Raw genomic sequence first — 17,250 nt, forward strand, 5'->3', positions numbered from 1 at the left:
GTCATGCGTTTGGATAAAAAAAATCCATCAGATGCAATGGTATTAAAAAATAGTCATCATGTACGCAATCCAAAACTGAAAATGTGTTATGCATATATTATGTAAACATGCATGATAAACATAGCATATGTAGCTATTTACAGATTTAATTTGTTTCAGTTTCAACTTCGCTTTCAGTTTCAGTTTCAGTTTCAGTTACAGATTCAGTTTGGATCAAAAAAAATGCGACCAATCCCTCATACTCCCCCCTCAGATCAAAGCAGGCGAGACGGCGGCGGCCATCGCCCGCGAGCTGGCGGAGCAGACCAAGAGCAACCTCCAGGCGGGGGACATCACGTCCACTGTGCGCCACATGGTGCAGCTGGTGGACCTGCTGGACGTGCAGCTGAGGAACCTCACGCCCGGCGGCAAGGACAGCGCCGCGCGCAGCCTCAACAAGGTACGCCCGAGTCGGGCCGCGGTGGGAGGACGAGCGTTCACGAAAGAGGTTTCTCGAAAGAGCGCTCTCGAAAGAACATTCTTAAAAGAGCGTTCAAGAAAGTGTGTTCTCGATAGAGCATTCTTTGACAGAGCATTCTCAAAAGAGTGTTCTCAAAAGAGCATTCTCAAAAGAGCGTTCTCACAAGAGTGTTCTCACAAGAGCGTTCCCAAAAGAGTGTCCTCAAAAGATGGTGCTCGAGCGAGATAACGGACCCGAAGTGTTTTGTCTTTCTCGATGTTCTCCACGTTCTGGCGATCTGGCGGTAGCTGACAGCCAGGATAAACATTAACCCTACCGAACCTACCTTACGTATCTACACTGTTTGATATCAACGCTCAGTATTGGCAGGCGTTCCTCGTTAATGTCCAAGTTTGGGAGACTTCAATCATAGTTCTTATGCTAGTCTGCTAGTCTAAAAAGTTCAGCAGACAACACTGAGGGTAAACCTTTTTTTGCCCTGGGGGAATGCTAAAACATTAGCAAAGCTTAGGCTTTCATGCTGTCTTATACATAACTTTTAACTGTAATCTGCCGCATATCTGCATATCTGTCATGCTCATTGAAAAGGACAAAAAGAGGAATGGATAAAGAAAAAAATTCCCCACTCGGTTTTGACCAGTAAGCGCACAAAATAACATATTTAAATGAGGCGCAATGAAGAAGCCCAGCTCTTCTCAATGTGCTATTATTATTAATTTATCTCACTCAAGATGGAGCTAATGCGACAACTCGTCTCCAATTAACACCCAGAGAATACCAGAGGGACCAGTAAGGCAAAGCAGAATGCATCGGCAGAGCAACCAAACATAAGTGGAATTGAAAATGTCAGCCTGTTAATATGTTCGATCGAGGCCCTTGGAATGGGAACACCTGTTACCCCATCCCTTTTTATTTAGTTTTGGTTTCACTTTCATTTCAGTGACGCGGAAGGCCCAGCTGTCCCCCATTGAGATTTTTTTTAGTGCCAGTCTTCTCCGTGGAAGCGCTGCTCAGGATAGATGGACAAGAGGGGATGAGGAGGGTTATTTAGAAGAGCAACGCGTGGAACAAATTTGTGCTGATGAGCAACTTGAGTTTATAATGCCACTCGAAAAATACAAATCAAATAAAAAAGGCGCCCAAACTCGAGAGAGTGACGGGACACAGTAGCACTTCATTTTTCCCTGGCGATAATGAGGGCCTTAATGAGCGAGATCTGGCGCGAACACTGTTTGATGAAGATTAACGAGGAAATCACCGAAAGCCACCGTGGCTCCTTAGCAGACAGCAGTCGTCGTGTCTTCTCCTAAAGCTTTCCCTGGTTGAATCGGCCCCGCAGAGCGTCGGGAAACACACAAGACAATGAACGGGGCGGTATAGAGATGAACAACGTAGATTTCCTATTATGCTTCCCTGTCCTCGCTTCTCCAAAGTCAAAAGACAAAGAGGAGCCTGAAACTCTTTCAGGAGCAGTCTGGCGCGTTGCTGATGTTTACCTCCCGATGTTCAATCACTTTGACACAATCTGCACAGAGCTAAGCGAATTAAAGATTCCTTTGATACCGGAACTCCGCCGGGCGGACAAAAAAAGGGAAAGGGGGATTGGATTGGCAAACGGTGCGATCAGTGGCTCCCTCCTCACGATCAAGGTGACACGGGTTAACCACGCTAACTGTGCTAACTCGGCGGTGAGGGGCTAACCGTTAGCGCCGTTAGCCACCGCCGGGAAGCTCAAGAAGGCCTTCTCATTCGTGAAAGCACAGTGGAAGCGCCAGGGTACCGACCTACTTGTCGGAGGTACATCTGTTTTGTGGTGTTTTTATTTTCTTCCTCATCTAAATGGTCTTCCTCGCCCTGATTTGATGAGTCATCGCGCATTGCGGTACATTTTACAACTGCCGGTTGTAAAATCACAGAAAAGCCGTTACTTTCTGCAAAAGTAACGTCCGTTTACCTGCAGATAAAATATAATAGTCACCTTGGAACTTAAGAAGCGTGTTTGGTGGTGTCTCCCAGGTCTAGACCCAAGCGGCCCCTGGCCACGCAAGCCTCCTACTAATTAGGGAAAGGTGCTTAGCTTTCCAGGCAAGAGGGTATAATTAATGACGAGAGCGGCTCTTTACCTCGTTAGTTTCAATCGCGTGGCACTACAGTTTTGTACAACTTTCAGGTCATTAGTTGTTTGTTGTTTTATAAGTGATGGCATTTGTCCCGGCTAATTGCTCTTCTTTTTTTCTTCAACCCTGTGATTCTCCTTGGATTTGCAGCTCCAGAAAAGGGAACGCTCCTGCAGGTTTTATGTACAGGTATTGAGACTTTGACCCAACTTACCCGTCGATTCCATTTGTATTTGTACCCATACCATATCCGCCGCAACAGTGATGCATCCATTATTCATGGCCCACCCCTCCATCGCATGCAGTCCTTGGTGATGTGGTTTCGCCCTGCTCCTCTCCTGATGTGCTTTAGTGTTTTTATTTTCTTCCCCATCCTCGACATTCCCTCTGAAAAACACGACGATGAGCATTATTTGTGTGTGCGAGTGCCTCGCTCTCTGTAGAGATAACGTCTCCTGGAAGTGCAACATCTCTCAAGCGGTGCGTCAAGGAAAATCAAACCTGTGGTCCAGAGTGATGCTGGTGCTTTTTGGTCGGCGTAGCGGTTGGTTTTAACAAACCCTATCCATTGTACTTCAGCTACTGGATCGTCGAGTACCTACCCTGTCTTTAGTCGAATTAAGGGAACTTAATCTCCCACTCAGGTTGGCCTCGGATGTAATTATGAACCACCATGACGCCACAAGCACGCCTCGACTTTGTTTTAGTGCTGGACCCAGAGAAACCGCCAGCCCACTGGGTTTTAAGGTAAAAAACGTTAATAAATGGACTCCCTCCTGTTTTCATGACAGAGCATATATCACTGCTTTAGAATACGCCTTTGCTATGAATAATATCTTCCCTAACTGCATTTAATCAACGCCGTTAACAAGGGTAGGAGTCAACACTTAATGCTACAGCTGCGTGCTCGGAGAGTGTTGCTATTGTGTTTTCATTTGGTGTTTCGACGATAACAAAGTCGATAAAAGGGCCCTACACCTTTAAGCATCGCTTTATGCCGTGTATTCTATAGTTTCTAGACTGCCGCAGTGTCTAAACCGCGGCTCGACTCGTCATCCTTGATTGTTCTGAGAAGCGTGGGCGCGATTACAACCACTCAAGCCGCGGCTGACCTGCTCGCTAACACACCGCGGTGCGTCTAATTAAACACACGGTCGAGGGCGCTAACACATATTTACTTTCCCGCCGGCAATTCAATTGGTTTAAGCTGCTCAAAGGTATGGATGGACGAGGCCTGAGTTTCTCTGTTTCCCTTTTTTTCTTCTCCTTCTTCTTCCAAGCGGGGTGAAATAACTCGGTGGCTCTGCACTCAGTCACCCAGAACCCATAGAGCCGTCTCCGACTGGGCCTCATGCATAATGCATGTGTGGCCCATTTCATCTTGTTCCCTCTGTACTCAGCGCTTTGTATAGGCTACAGGGTGACTTCTAACCATATATATATATATATATATATATATATGTATACGGAGTGGTTTTGGAGTGACACCCAAGGGGTGCCATCTCACTGTCGGCCCAGAATCCCATCCACCTTTTGAGATGCTCTTCCCGACGAGATGACAGCTTCTCTCCCCCTTCCCCCTTCGACCCCTCCCCGTTGTTGTAAAGCAGATGGCGTTCTCAAGAAAGCCGCCGCCCATTAATGGCCAGATGTTTGTGTCTTAAACGCACGCTCAGTCTCGCCGCCGTTTGCCAAACAACAACAACACGTCGTGTCGTCTGATTGCTCTCAGAAGTCCTGGAGGCAGGTCGGGCGTCATGCAGGGAAAGAGAGAGAGTCGTGCGAACGCACAACTCTGGGATGGAAAACAAGATCGTCCCTTTCAGGACGGCAGTGACGTTAGGCTCCGGGTTTTGGAAGCGGAAGGTTGCTAGTTCGATTCCCGGCTCCTGCCGGAGTGTCGAGGTGTCCCTGAGCAAGGCACCTCACCCTGACTGCTCCCGACTAGCTGGCTGTCGCCTTGCATGGCTGACACCGCCGTCGGTGTGTGTCTGAACCACTTTTATCCAAACCGTCGCTTTGGATAAAAGTGTGTGCCCTGAATGTAAATGTTCAATATAAGTGGAATCGGTCGAAAGGTGAACTGATTTGAGGCATGACCTGGAAGCCGTCTCTTCCACTGCAATGAGTTTGAGGTCTAGTTTAGTTGTCGTTTATATAAATCGTATTTGTATTTTTACTTTGTGGATATATATCTATATATATATATATATATATGTATAAATATTCAGACTTTATTTCTAATCAAGTGAATCATTCATTTGAAACGGCGGATGCTTCTCACGCTGCGTGAGCGTGTGAATGTGTGTGAGCTTTTGAATGTGCGTTTTGCGTCTGGCTGCAGCCGCTGTTGAAACGGTCGTGTTGTGCCCGACTCCCATTGGCAGGTTAATGGCTTCCTACAAAACGCACACCGTTTTTCGCTTGACAACACAGAATAATGGCGCAAACATTTGTCCCCCCCCCCCCGACAAATGGGAGGCAATGATCGCCAGACGCCAGACTTTGGCGGGAGAGAAGGGGGGAGACGGGGGAGAAACAGCGATTCCCATCGATTAGGGAAATTGGCCAATGCTTTCTCCGAACGACCCGGGCTCCGGCGGTCGACATAAAAGGAATTAGCGGAGAGAGGAATTGCGAAAGGCAGTACGAGAAACACCTGTTTCCTACCCGCCTGAGAAATCGGTCGGGCCGAGGTTTCGGGGGAGAGGGCATTATCGTAAAAAGGGCCGTGAAAGATTCCACGCGGGCTCCCTCGAAGGACGAGGAAGAGACAAAACAATATGACAAGAAAATCAAGTGCCGGCCTGTCACACTCTCCCTCCAGGGGGCGGGTGATGAAGTGGTTATGGTGTTCTGCGAGGCGCCGGGTTCAATTCCCCCAGGTGCGCCGTCTGCCTGTATGTGCCCTTGAGCAAGATGCCCCTAACCCCCGCCTCCCTGCTCCCTCTGTAGCATGTGTCTAAACTCACACATCTGATTTATAACCCCGAATAAAGAAATAAAATGGTGCCTTCCGCCGTGTGCAGCTGGGATCCAGGGCAGGTTGGCTGCCACGGGGAGGGCAGGTCTGCAGGGTTCTCTCTCCTCTCTCGCCTCTCTCTCTCTTTTATCTACTTTCCCCTCTCTCTCTCTCGCGCCTCTCGTCTCTCTCTCTCTCTCTCGCCTCTCTCCTCTTTCCTCTTTCCTCTCTCACTCTCTCTCTCCCTCTCTCTCTCTCTCTCTCTCGCCTCTCCTCTCTCCTCTCTCTCTCCTCTCCTCCTTCCTCCTCTTTCCTTTCTTTCTCTCCTCTCTCTCTCTCCTTCTCCCTCTCTCTCTCTCTCTCTCTCTCTCCTCTCTCTCTCTCGCGCCTCTCTCTCTCTCTCTCTCTCTCTGTCTCTCTCTCTCTCTCTCTCTCTCTCTCTCTCTCTCTCTCTCTCTCTCTCTCTCTCTCTCTCTCTCTCTCTCTCTTCCTGAGAGCGGTGATAAAGGCATGTGTTGGGGACAGAAGCCTTCTCGTTAGCCCCAGCGGTAAATTGGCAGTTTGTGGGACGGAGCAGGTGGCTGCTCCTGTTAATGGAGATGAGGAGGGAGAGAGAGAGCCTTAACGATGGAGGGCGTCCATCTTGTTGATGTCATGGCGACAAGAGGAGGAATCGGATGCGGCCCTTTTTCCCCTTTTGTCCGCTCAGAGGGGCACCTTGTTGTCAGGGACGACAGTGTGTGTGCGCCTCAATGCAGACATTGTGTTTCAAACTTTTCATTCGGAAAACAAATCGGGGAACTTGAACGGGTACCATTTTTAGCAGTAACGATCCCCGTCGGTTTCCGCTACAACGTTGAATCCCGCCGCATGCCAAACAAACCCACACTCTAGATTGCACTCCTTGTTCCTTGTGAGGGTATGAAAGACACTCACAAGCAACCCAACATCCTGTCCTTGACCCCTACAGAAACTGTTTCTGTATAGGACACTCAAAGGCTTCTGCTGCCCACCATGCCTTCATGAAATTGGGGCCGTGCCTTGTGTTCCACTTTGTTTTGTTTTTGCAAATGTGTACATTTACAGTGATTATGATTAAATCTCGCTAAACTCGTCAAGATAATGTGTTTTACTGGATGCAGGCTCTCTGTGTGTCTCTCTGTGTGTCTCTCTCTCTCTCTCACTAACTCAATTCAAGTTGTGGTATAATTTAGATGGTTCCTGCTCTCAATGAGAACTCATTCTGGTTTGATTGGTGTGCTACTTTCCCCCTCATTGGGACCTTTTGCTTGAGATACTTCTGAGACATGTCCAGTAAAAAAGAGGAAGGATGACCCCAGATAAGCTAACATGGCCGCCCCCGTGTATGAGATAAAGGGGGCTTTGTACTCTTTGTGTTTGGCTTCCCCCGTTGGTGGCAAAAAACGAATTTGAGGAGATTTGAAAGGGCAGGGGGGAGTCCACGTTCCGGACCCTTCTATCCCCTTGTAAGCGGTCTGAACTGGTGGTTTACTCACAGTCACTGCAGCGTTAAATATTTCCTCTCATTGTCAGATTTATGTGTGTTTTAGGGTTGATGTGTCACGGTGCAATGAGATCTCCGGCTTGGACGCCGAGTGACTTTATGGTCTTTATTTTACGTCGTATTTATCACACGCATGCTTTTTATACACATATGTGTATAAACGCCGGTGGGATACGTTCTGAATGTTGCCTGGTGCCAGTTGAGACACATCCAACCTTGGACCATACACATCAACTTGGTTTCAACTCAAACATCAACAACTTCGAATTGATGAGAAAATGTGTTGATAGATGTCTGTGTACAAAACTTGAAATAGACGTTACTTTGAAACTGTTGCAATATGCCTCACTTGAGCTAGCATTCGATGTGATATCTGCTCCAGTGATGGAGCTAACAGTGACTCCACATGACGGACGGGGAAGGGTGGCAATTTAACCATCCGTATGTCTCTGTGGAACCAAGACACAGTAATGAGAAAGAGGGAGAGGGAGGGAGAGAGGGAGGGAGGGAGGGAGAGATAGGGAGGGAGGGAGGGAGGGAGGGAGGGAGGGAGGGAGGGAGCCTGCATTCAGACTCCAGTCTCTGGAGTGCTGTTGATTTAATTTCCCAACAAATACCATGCTGTACATTCATCAACATAGATAGTATTGTAACGTGGAAACGTACACAGATCAACAGACACGGGAAAAACTGTGTAGTTCTTGAATCGCACGCTGACAAACGTCTTTTGTTGTCGTTCCAGAGCGGTCTCTGGGGGGGGGGGGGGGGGGTCTAACAGTAATCATATATACCCGGGAAAAAGTAGAATCAGAAGAGTCTCAGTGGGAGACTTCCACAAAGAGACTGCCACAGCCAACGCTCTTGAAGGGGAGGATGGAAGAAGGGGGAAAAAAAAACAGCCGAGCGACGTGGCAAGAAAAGCAACGAGCTCAGAGAAGAAAATAATCGAGGCGCAGCAAAGAAAAAGTTGATCGGGGAGCAACTTTCTCCGTCGCAAGTGACATCATGTCACGGAAAAGGCAAGGACGAGTACAAAGGAGGGGAGAGAGAGAGAGAGAGAGAGAGAGAGAGAGAGAGAGAGAGAGAGAGAGAGAGAGAGAGAGAGAGAGAGAGAGAGAGAGAGAGAGAGAGAGAGAGAGAGAGAGAGAGAGAGAGAGAGAGAGAGAGAGAGGTGGGGGGGGGGTTGTTTACACCGCTGTGTTCGGCAGTGACACCGGGGGGGGGTCCCTTCCCACGCCGTGATGAGAGGAAACTAAGAAGAAATGTGGTGTTTTGAAGAGAGAAGAAAGGGATGCTGGAGGGAGGGGGGGGGAGGTCGCAAGCACAGCTTTTGCCACACACACAAACTGAGCAAGGAGGGGCTGAGGGAATCAACTAACAGGTGTCCAGGACCGGAGGGCCACTGCCAGTAAGTCACAGTGTGGAAGTCACAAGGGAAGCGGGGAAGGGAGATTTGCAACAGCAGTCCACATTCGATTTCCTACCTCGACTGGGATCATTTCATCAGTCAGCAAACACACACTGACGCATGCACAAACACCCACACAGAAAGATGCACACACACACAGATGCGCGTACACACACACAGATGCACACACAAAGACACACACACATACAGATACATGCACAAGCACACACAGGCGCATTTGCACGCACGCACACGCCTTTGACCCTGCACTCGCCTCACAGACCACGAACACACACACACGCACACGCGCACACAACCAGACACACAGACACACACACACACACACACACCGACACGACACACACACACACACACACGCACACACACACAAATAGTCTCATGCACACACACAGGCATGCACACACACCCTCGACTTGAACTTCTGCCCGGCCCCCCCCACCCTCCTCCCCCACGCCAGCGAGCACCTCAACTTTCCTTCCCTGCTCCGTCAACACCAGGCTGGGTGATACCATGTTCTCCATTTCCTTCCTCAGCCAAACACATCATCTTTTTTAAAGGGAAAAATAAGAGTCTCAAAGGTTATGTGGTGGGAAGGGAGAGAGAACACCACTGACAATGTTGAGCATCGCCTTCTGCGTAACATAATAATATCTATAAATATTCATGTATGTACTGTGTGCAATGTGCGTGTAAAGTTTGTGGGAGAGTGTTTTAAAGTGTGGGTTCTACAGGCGTTAGCTTTTGACAGCTCGTCCAACAGAGAGACCAAAGTGGGGATACCATTGAGACTCCTCTGGCTGCTGAGGATATTTTGTGGTTGTCGGATGCACATATCCATCGCTCTCTCGCCCTCGCCCTCACTCTCACACTCTCTTTCTCTTGCTCTCTCACTCTCCGCTCTCTCTCTCTCTCTCTCTCTCTCTCTCCTCTCTCTCTCTCTCTCTCTCTCTCTCTCTCTCTCTCGCTCATGCTCTCTCGCTTTCTCTCTCTCTCTCGCGCTCTCTCTCTCCCACCTCATCTCTCTCATTTCTCCAGCTGAGGTTAGAAATGAGAGGCAGCATGTGAGAAAGGGTGTAATAAAGTGTGTGTGTGTGTGTGTGCGTGTGCGTGTGTGTGTGTGCTTGCTTAACGTGTGTGTGTGTTATGTTGACTTGTGTAGCGGGGGTGACTCCCTGTGGAAGGGGCTCGATGGTGTTAAATAGTGGGCGTCGCGACACCCCAGGCAGGGCGTAATTGCTCACACACACTTTCTTCGCCGTTCCCCTCTCCTCCTGGTATTGTGCTCTTTATTTTCCCCCTCTCCGACGCAGACCCACTGCGAAGCCAACGTCATCTCCAGGAGTTGGTTGTTGTTGTTATCGCATAAGTATATCTCTGATACTCCGAAACTGTGGACTCTGCCTGCGCAGTCTGCCCTTTAGTAGGAGCACGAGGCCTCAGCCTCCGTCGTACACAGTGCATGATCTCAGCACGCACTCATAGGCATCTTACAGGCATTTCCATACCAGAACATGGCTGCTGAAGATGGCACTGCTTACGTAGGTGTCTTGTGTTAAGGTCAGCGTCAAACTATCCATATTTCCTCCCGGGGGGGTTTCTGTGCTGAGAAGCGGTTCTGACATCTTACGGGCTTAACATGTAATTAGGCTCAGGCTGCTATTGTAATGACTGTTGCCGAACCGTACATGGGCATGGTTTAATCATCTGTAGCCCGGGTATTTGCTTTGATCACGTTGCTAGGCAACAAGAAGAGCACCCTGGGAAACAATGGGTTTGTGTCGTGTTTGGGTATCGACGCGATGGGACCTCCAGGTCCTTCGAGGGGGGGAGGGGGGGAGGGGGGGGGGGGGTGAAGTGGCCCATGTCTGAAACGGGATAAGGTCCGTGAATAGACGTTGATGCATGACTTGGAAACAATACGGGACTTATGGGCATTGGTGTCTTAACACTTAAAACACAATTTTTTCGTTATGTCAACCCATTTTTTCATGTGTTGGAAGTCTAGTTTTCACCACTTGGCCATCTTGACATTTTTGCCACCCCCCCCCCCCCCCCTCGCCACACGATGTCATTAAAACGAAAGTGACGGATTGCAGTGCGGCCCATTGTCCTAGCCAAGCTCCCCGACAAACAAAACACGAGCGGCTCACCGCTTACACAGCGGTGAAGTAAGTCGCTGTCGCCGGCAAACGACCCATGAGTCGCTGTCGGAGCCTTCAGATCCGTGTCTCGGAGCGTTTAACCGCGCACTCGCTCCTGTTCCGAACCACAGAAGAGTCCACCTCGCGTCTTCCGCCCGGCCCCTTGTTGTTGATGCAGCCCTGTTGTTTTTATCACTCGGCATTCCATCAATTAATCACCAATCTGTTCCCCGTGAGATTGTTGTCCTCTGGCGCTGCCTTAATATCAGAGGCACTATAAAGATTACCGCGGCAGATAATGAAGAGCTGCATCCTGCTTTGACATTGTCGGTTTCTGTGTTTGTGTGCGTGTGTCTGTCTGTGTTCATGTGTGTGTGTTTGTGTTTGTGTACGTGTCGGTTTGTGTGCGTGTATGTGTCAGTCTGTGTGCATGTGTGTGTCGGTCTACGTGCATGTGGGTCTGCTTGTGAGTGTGTGTGTAAATCTATATGCGCCTACACACTGTGTGTTACGAATCGATGGGCACATTAGCGGCGGGGTGTGAGCTGATTGGGACCCAGATGAGGCGGAGCCAGCTGTGGCTCTCTCGACGTCGTCCTCATCGTCCCGACGGCCGGTGCAGTTGCTACGTGGGTAGCGATGACTCGATAAGAATCTGATCCGTTGAACACGCAAAGCCACTGACGGACACGCAAATCTAGCATTTGGTATCGACCATGAGTGTGGGCGTGGCTACACTCCAGTCGGGAACACCCCCGACCTTGATGTTGCATTATGCTGTATGCGTACGTCTTCCAATCGAGATGGTCCCCCCCCCCTCCCGCCTCTCCACCCGTCATCCTTTGGTCTGGCCCCCCACTGTGCTCCCGAGTCATTCCGCGTGCGGCGGATTCCCTTTCAACATCTATTGATCAAAAGGGGGGGGGATTCTAAAAACCTCCCTTCCTTCAAAACATTCATGGATGGAGTGGAGACGAGAGAAGCTTTCCCTCCGCCCGCCCGCCCTCCCCCTCCCTCCTCTCCACACACTGAAGTCCAATGAAGCCCGCCATCAGATAAACACATGAATAATAAAACGCGGCGGAGTGGGAGGTCACGCATGAGGGGAGCTGGAAGGAAGCGGTGATGAACGGCAGATCCGACTCGCCTCCAGCCACTCCTCCTCCTCCTCCTCCTCCTCCTCCTCCTCCTCCTCCTCCTCCTCCTCCTCCTCCTCCTCCTCACTCCTCCTCCTCCTCCTCCTCACTCCTCCTTCTCCGTCCGACCCCCTTCTCTCCCCGCCTTGGCCTCGGCCGCTGCACGAGAGGCGCCTAGGCGGATGTTAGCCTTAATAGCTTCGCAATAAGCTATCTCCCAGAAAGCCTGTCGAAAAACAAGGCCGGGTTCGGTGCGGCTAACGCCGCCCGCCGTCGCTAACGCCGCCCGGCGTCGCTGTTTATTCACGTGGCTCAGGTGCTTCCGCTCGACGGGAGAGAGGGGCCACGGCGGGAATAAATGATCTCGCTTGACCAATTAGTATTCTATTCATAAATCTCGCCATTGGCATTTTAAATCTTTAATGGCTTTCAATTTTTCATCTTGTGTCGGGCAGAGGTTGTCCGGGGGGGACAACCTATTCCACCAGCCCCCCCCCCCCTCCCTCAGCGCCTCCCACATCCCCAGCCAGACCAGGCTTATTAGCTGTTGCATTGTTGTAAAGAGGGGAATTAAGGCCCGCATAATGGCGGTTAAGTTTTATTAATATGCAGCATTTGGCCACAGGTGGAGGCCAGCCATTAAGAATCATGCAGCGTGGTCGGGCGGGGAACGGAGTCTGACAACGCTAGCTAGGCTGTGGGTGATTCTGTGCGTCGGCACCCATCTTGACTCAGGTCTTGTCTGTTGCCTACTCTTAATTAATTGTGTATTAGAATTAAACAGAACTTTTTCCCACAAAAAGTGGAACTCTGTGAAAACTGCAGTGGGAGTGGATGATGGTTGATGTCCTGAAACTGGTATTTTCAAGGTTTATTTTGTACAGAAAGAAGCACAGAAAGAAAAAAGAAGCGGTAAGACTCACCGGTGTTATTCTGCCCAATCTGCCGGCAATTATCCACTCAGCAGCTCTCATTTCTGTTCGAACCCATGCTTTTTCATTTGGCCGGTCTTGCATGCCTCGTTTCAGTGTACCCGGTGTAAATAGGAAAACAATTCATCAACTCTCCCACTGCGCCATTTCCCGACAGCTTGTCAACTCAGAAAAACACCTTCCACCTCACCGTCGTGTAAACCATCAACCACGTCTAAACAACACCACTTACCAAATCACCATGTCGACCGAGGTCGACCAAATCCCCGCCCCGACCAACCATGTCTAACAACACCACCCAAAACCATTCATCTGAGACCCACCGACCAAATCACTCACCGAACAGCCCTGCCAAAACAACCCCCACCTCAACCACAGCTAGCATCACACTCTCCATCCACCCTCGCCAAACCGTCCATGTCGCAAAAAAACACCCCTTTCCCACAACCCTCCAAAGACGACCTCCCCTTCCTCTTGAAAGCTCCCCCTCCGTTCTAACTCTTCCCCCCCCCCCCTCGCCCTCCCCCCCCCCCAGGCCATGGTGGAGACGGTGAACAACCTGCTCCAGACCACAGCCCAGGCAGCCTGGAGGGGGCTCAGCACCGGGGCACAGCTGAGGGCAGCCACCACGCTGCTGGACACGGTGGAGCAGGGCGCCTTCGTCCTGGCCGACAACCTGCTGAAGACCGACATCGTGCAGGAGAACACCGACAACATCCGTGAGTAGGGCCGCCGGCGGGGTGTGTCGTAGGGGTCAACGGAACTGCGTTTGTACCGCGCTTCAGAGAGCTGCACGATACGGCAGGGATGATGACACACACACGGTGTGTCTTATTACTTATTATTGATTTGTTAACATTCGCAGGGTTGATCAGCAGAGGAATAGTTTGCCAAAGACGTTGACGTCGCTTAGCAACTGAATACGCTGGGGTTGATGAGTGACCGGACTACTTGCAGAGTGATACAAAAGACGTGAATCAGGCTGAAAATCCATTTTCCCTGACAGCAGTCAATTATGCTTATAAACGGTCAATTATGCTAAAATAATTGACGCCGGACCTTTGGAAGGGCCATCGATGTGAATGGAGCATTCTACAGCATTAAGAAGAGCCGTGTTATAATGCCTAACATTCACCTGTTCACGCACACATCCACACACCGAGGGTGTAGTCAGCGGTGCGAGGCGACAGCCAGCTTATTGGGAGCAGTTAGGGTGAGGTGCCTTGCTCAGGGACAGCGCGACACTCTCACGCTATAGGTGGAGCCGGGGATTGAACTAGCAACCTTCAGGTCTCCAAGCAGCTCGCCGGGAGCAGTTCGGGACATGTGTTTTGCTCAGGGACACCTCAACACACAGCTAGGAGGAGCCGGGGATCGAACTAGCAACCTTCAGGTCTCCAACCAGCTAGTCGGGAGCAGTTAGGGTGAGGTGCCTTGCTCAGGGGCGCCTCGACACTCTCATGCTATAGGACTAGCTACCTTCTGCTCTACCTCCTGAGCCCCCCGTGGTAGTGTGTGCATGCAGGGGCCTCTGTGTGGTGGGTGTGCAAAAACGAAGCGAGCTGCATGCCTCGGGGCCCCATGAGTGGAGGTGGGGGGGGTGGGGGGGGGGGGGGGACTGGGGACTATAATCAACATTACATATTATGTTAAATTGCAACAGCGTTTCAGCGTCACTTTAGTAATTGTTTGTTTGCCGGGGTTGCTTTTATCGTTTTTCATTCAACTCCAATGAGACACGACTAATAATGTTTTTTTCGTTTGCATTCTTGGGTTCTCGGGCTTTGATGAGAACGCACACCAGAAAGCGAGGCCGTGAAAAAAGAGCATGTTTGCTAATGTGAACACTTAGCCTTTTGTTGCAGTCGTTGCTGTTGTTGTTGTGTGCGTCTGTTGTTTCCCTTTGACCCCCCCCCCCCCCCCCCCCCCCCCCCCCCGCTCCACACTGTGGCTTCACGTCTAATAAGAGTCGCGTGTCGTGAGCGTGTCCCGGAGGCATCGCGGGAACACGGAGAGCGCCTTTGCGGCGCGACGTTAGCTGCCAGTTGGCAGAAGGGGAACGGTTCGCTGTGTGACGCTCGTGCTCAACAACGGCGTTAGGTGCCTCGAGGGCCGGCTTGGTTTACCCTCGCGCGACGCGTGGCGCCTTTAGCGGCGCGACGTTAGCGCCTGGAGGCTGGCGGTTAGCAGAGCACAACGGCGTCTGGTGCCTGGAGGCCGGCGTGGCGTTCCCTCGTACGTCTCGTGGGCGCTGCTCGCCGGGCTTGGGGGGGGGGGGGGCTAGAGGAGGTGTAGACGCTGGAAGCTCCCAGTGGGCGCCGGGGGAACGGAGACGATCGCAGGTCGAAAGGTTACGGCGAGGGCCTGTCGTCGTGGGCGTGTTGTCGGTGGGTTGGCGTTATCGGGGTTTAATGATTTAATTGAATGAGTATGAATGTGTGCGCACCCCCCCACATGCACACACAAGCGGGCCAGCGCGGACACACAAGCGCACACACACACACACACACACACACACACACACGCACACACAAACGCACACACAAACGCACACACGCGCATACGTATAATATGTGAAAGATGATATAATTTATCGCTCTCTGTTTGCCGAGGCCGGTGGGACTTCTCTGCTTTTGCTGCTGCCATGGCAACCTCAAGAATATAGGTCCGAGCAAATGAAAGGAGGCGAGCTTAAAGAGAATTAATAAAAGTGGAATTTATCATGGCGGGGCACGGAATTCATTGGAGTATTAAGGAGATTCTGATGTGTGTGTGTGTGTGTGTGTGTGTGTGTGTGTGTGTGTGTGTGTGTGTGTGTGTGTGTGTGTGTGTGTGTGTGTGTGTGTGTGTGTGTGTGTGTGTGTGTGTGTGTGTGTGTGTGTGTGTGTGTGAGGAGACAATCCGGCTGGAATTCAAAAGGGATTTTTATGGTCTGCACAGTGGAAGTGTTGTTAATCACGTGACGGTGGTGCATTAGCTTAGCCCCTCTCTACCTCCTTATGCTCCCCTCGTGTTTATACGGCCCCTGTGTGGTTGACTCTTAAACCCGGTTCTTCCTGAAGACTCAGAGGCGGCCTATTATGTTTTTGTTTAAGTACTACGAGACCTTATCATGGTCATATAAAATGACCATTGTGTTAGCGCGGTTTGATCTAACAGGGGAAAGAAAAGCAGTCAATTGGATGAGAAACGTGCAGTTTTTTCGCTGGCTTCGCTTAAAGGCCGTTTGGTGAGGGGAGCGTTCTGAAATCTGATCCGATTGGATTCCCATTGGGTGCCTTTGAGTGTGTGCGTGTGTGTCTGTGTATGTGTGCGATCGTGTGCGTTTGCGTATGCGTGTGTGTACGCGTCCGTGTTGCGTATGTGCGTGTGTTTGCCGGGCCGTTGCTTTGTCTGCGCCCCGCGCTTCCCCTTCGCTAATCTCACAAACAGATTCCGACCGATTATCGCGCTATTTAAACCAGCTTTGATGGTGTTGGCTTTGGGCCCCTACATCTTTCCCCGGCATGAAAGACATCTCCTAAAGCCGGTCTGAAGCGCTGTTATGCGCTCCAAAGGAGTACACGGAGTGAGCGGGGTGGGGGGAAATAAATTGCGTTTCTCTCTCTTGATTCCCCGATCTTAGGAGCGTTGACGTGTTATCTGGGGTATTGTCTTAGTGTAGTCGGAGAGCAGCTCCTCCAAGGGCCTTGCGTTGACGGGAAAGCCCATCTGAATGGTAATGCAATGATCTGTCATTTTGGCTGCAGGTTCTGTGTTCAAAACGCCGCATCGGAATCACAAGTGATTTATTTTCGGGGGGGGGGGGAACGAGAGATACATGTTCCCTTCCCCATCGCGTGTGTTTTTTAAGGGACACACATGAACGTGCCTTCCAAGCTCAACATGTCATCGTGTGATCGTGAATAATGTTACAGCCGGGCATGAAATGGGTGAGATCCACTGGCACACTTTTGCGCCACGTGTTGTCTGCGATTGCCACAGCAGACGAATCGATTCATCTCTCGCCGTGCTAAAATCCAGAAACAATGGGGGCGTTTGAGCAAAAAGAGATGAAACTCTGGGACATCGAATGGCAAGGAGAGGGGGACGAGGCGAGAGGATGGGGGTCTTCACTATTTCAGAAATGGAATTCACCCCTTCTGCTCGACCCATCAACTGAGTTGTATCACATCACTTGTATCACATCATAATACCTTTTCTCTTCGTGTGGAGCGTTCCCCCCCCCCCCCCACACACACACTCTGACATCACTTCACGCCTTCGGCCGTGGGTCTGTGGACCATAAATTAGGAGTTTGCCGCAGATGTTGCGGCGCCCGCCTCGTGAACACGCACGCTCCCCCTTCATCCATTTATGTACGGCTCCTCGCTACGTCTCTCCGGCCTGCACCCGGGCTGGCCTTCAGTTATTCATGCTGTAGATATGTATTCCTTTATTTCTACCCAGAACAAAGAGATATCCCAGCGCCACATGCCGAGAGGAGCTCCCCATTCCTCCGTGGCACTTCTCTGTGTTTGAACTCGCTCGATAATGGGCCTAAAGAGA

At 50.8% G+C, this 17,250-nt stretch overlaps 1 protein-coding gene across 1 annotated transcript in view; it reads left to right on the top strand.

Annotated features, from left to right (window-relative positions):
- The window catches only part of LOC132445712 (adhesion G protein-coupled receptor L3-like), an 82,678-nt gene that overhangs the window by 39,041 nt on the left and 26,387 nt on the right, over positions 1-17,250 (top strand). Inside the window, exons 10-12 of the mRNA XM_060035829.1 lie at positions 254-439; positions 2,728-2,766; positions 13,238-13,421. Of these exons, the coding sequence (XP_059891812.1) occupies positions 254-439; positions 2,728-2,766; positions 13,238-13,421 (409 nt within the window). The remainder of the gene's footprint in view (positions 1-253; positions 440-2,727; positions 2,767-13,237; positions 13,422-17,250) is intronic.

The sequence above is a fragment of the Gadus macrocephalus genome, chromosome 17, assembly GCF_031168955.1.
Source record: "Gadus macrocephalus chromosome 17, ASM3116895v1".
Taxonomy (NCBI): domain Eukaryota; kingdom Metazoa; phylum Chordata; class Actinopteri; order Gadiformes; family Gadidae; genus Gadus; species Gadus macrocephalus.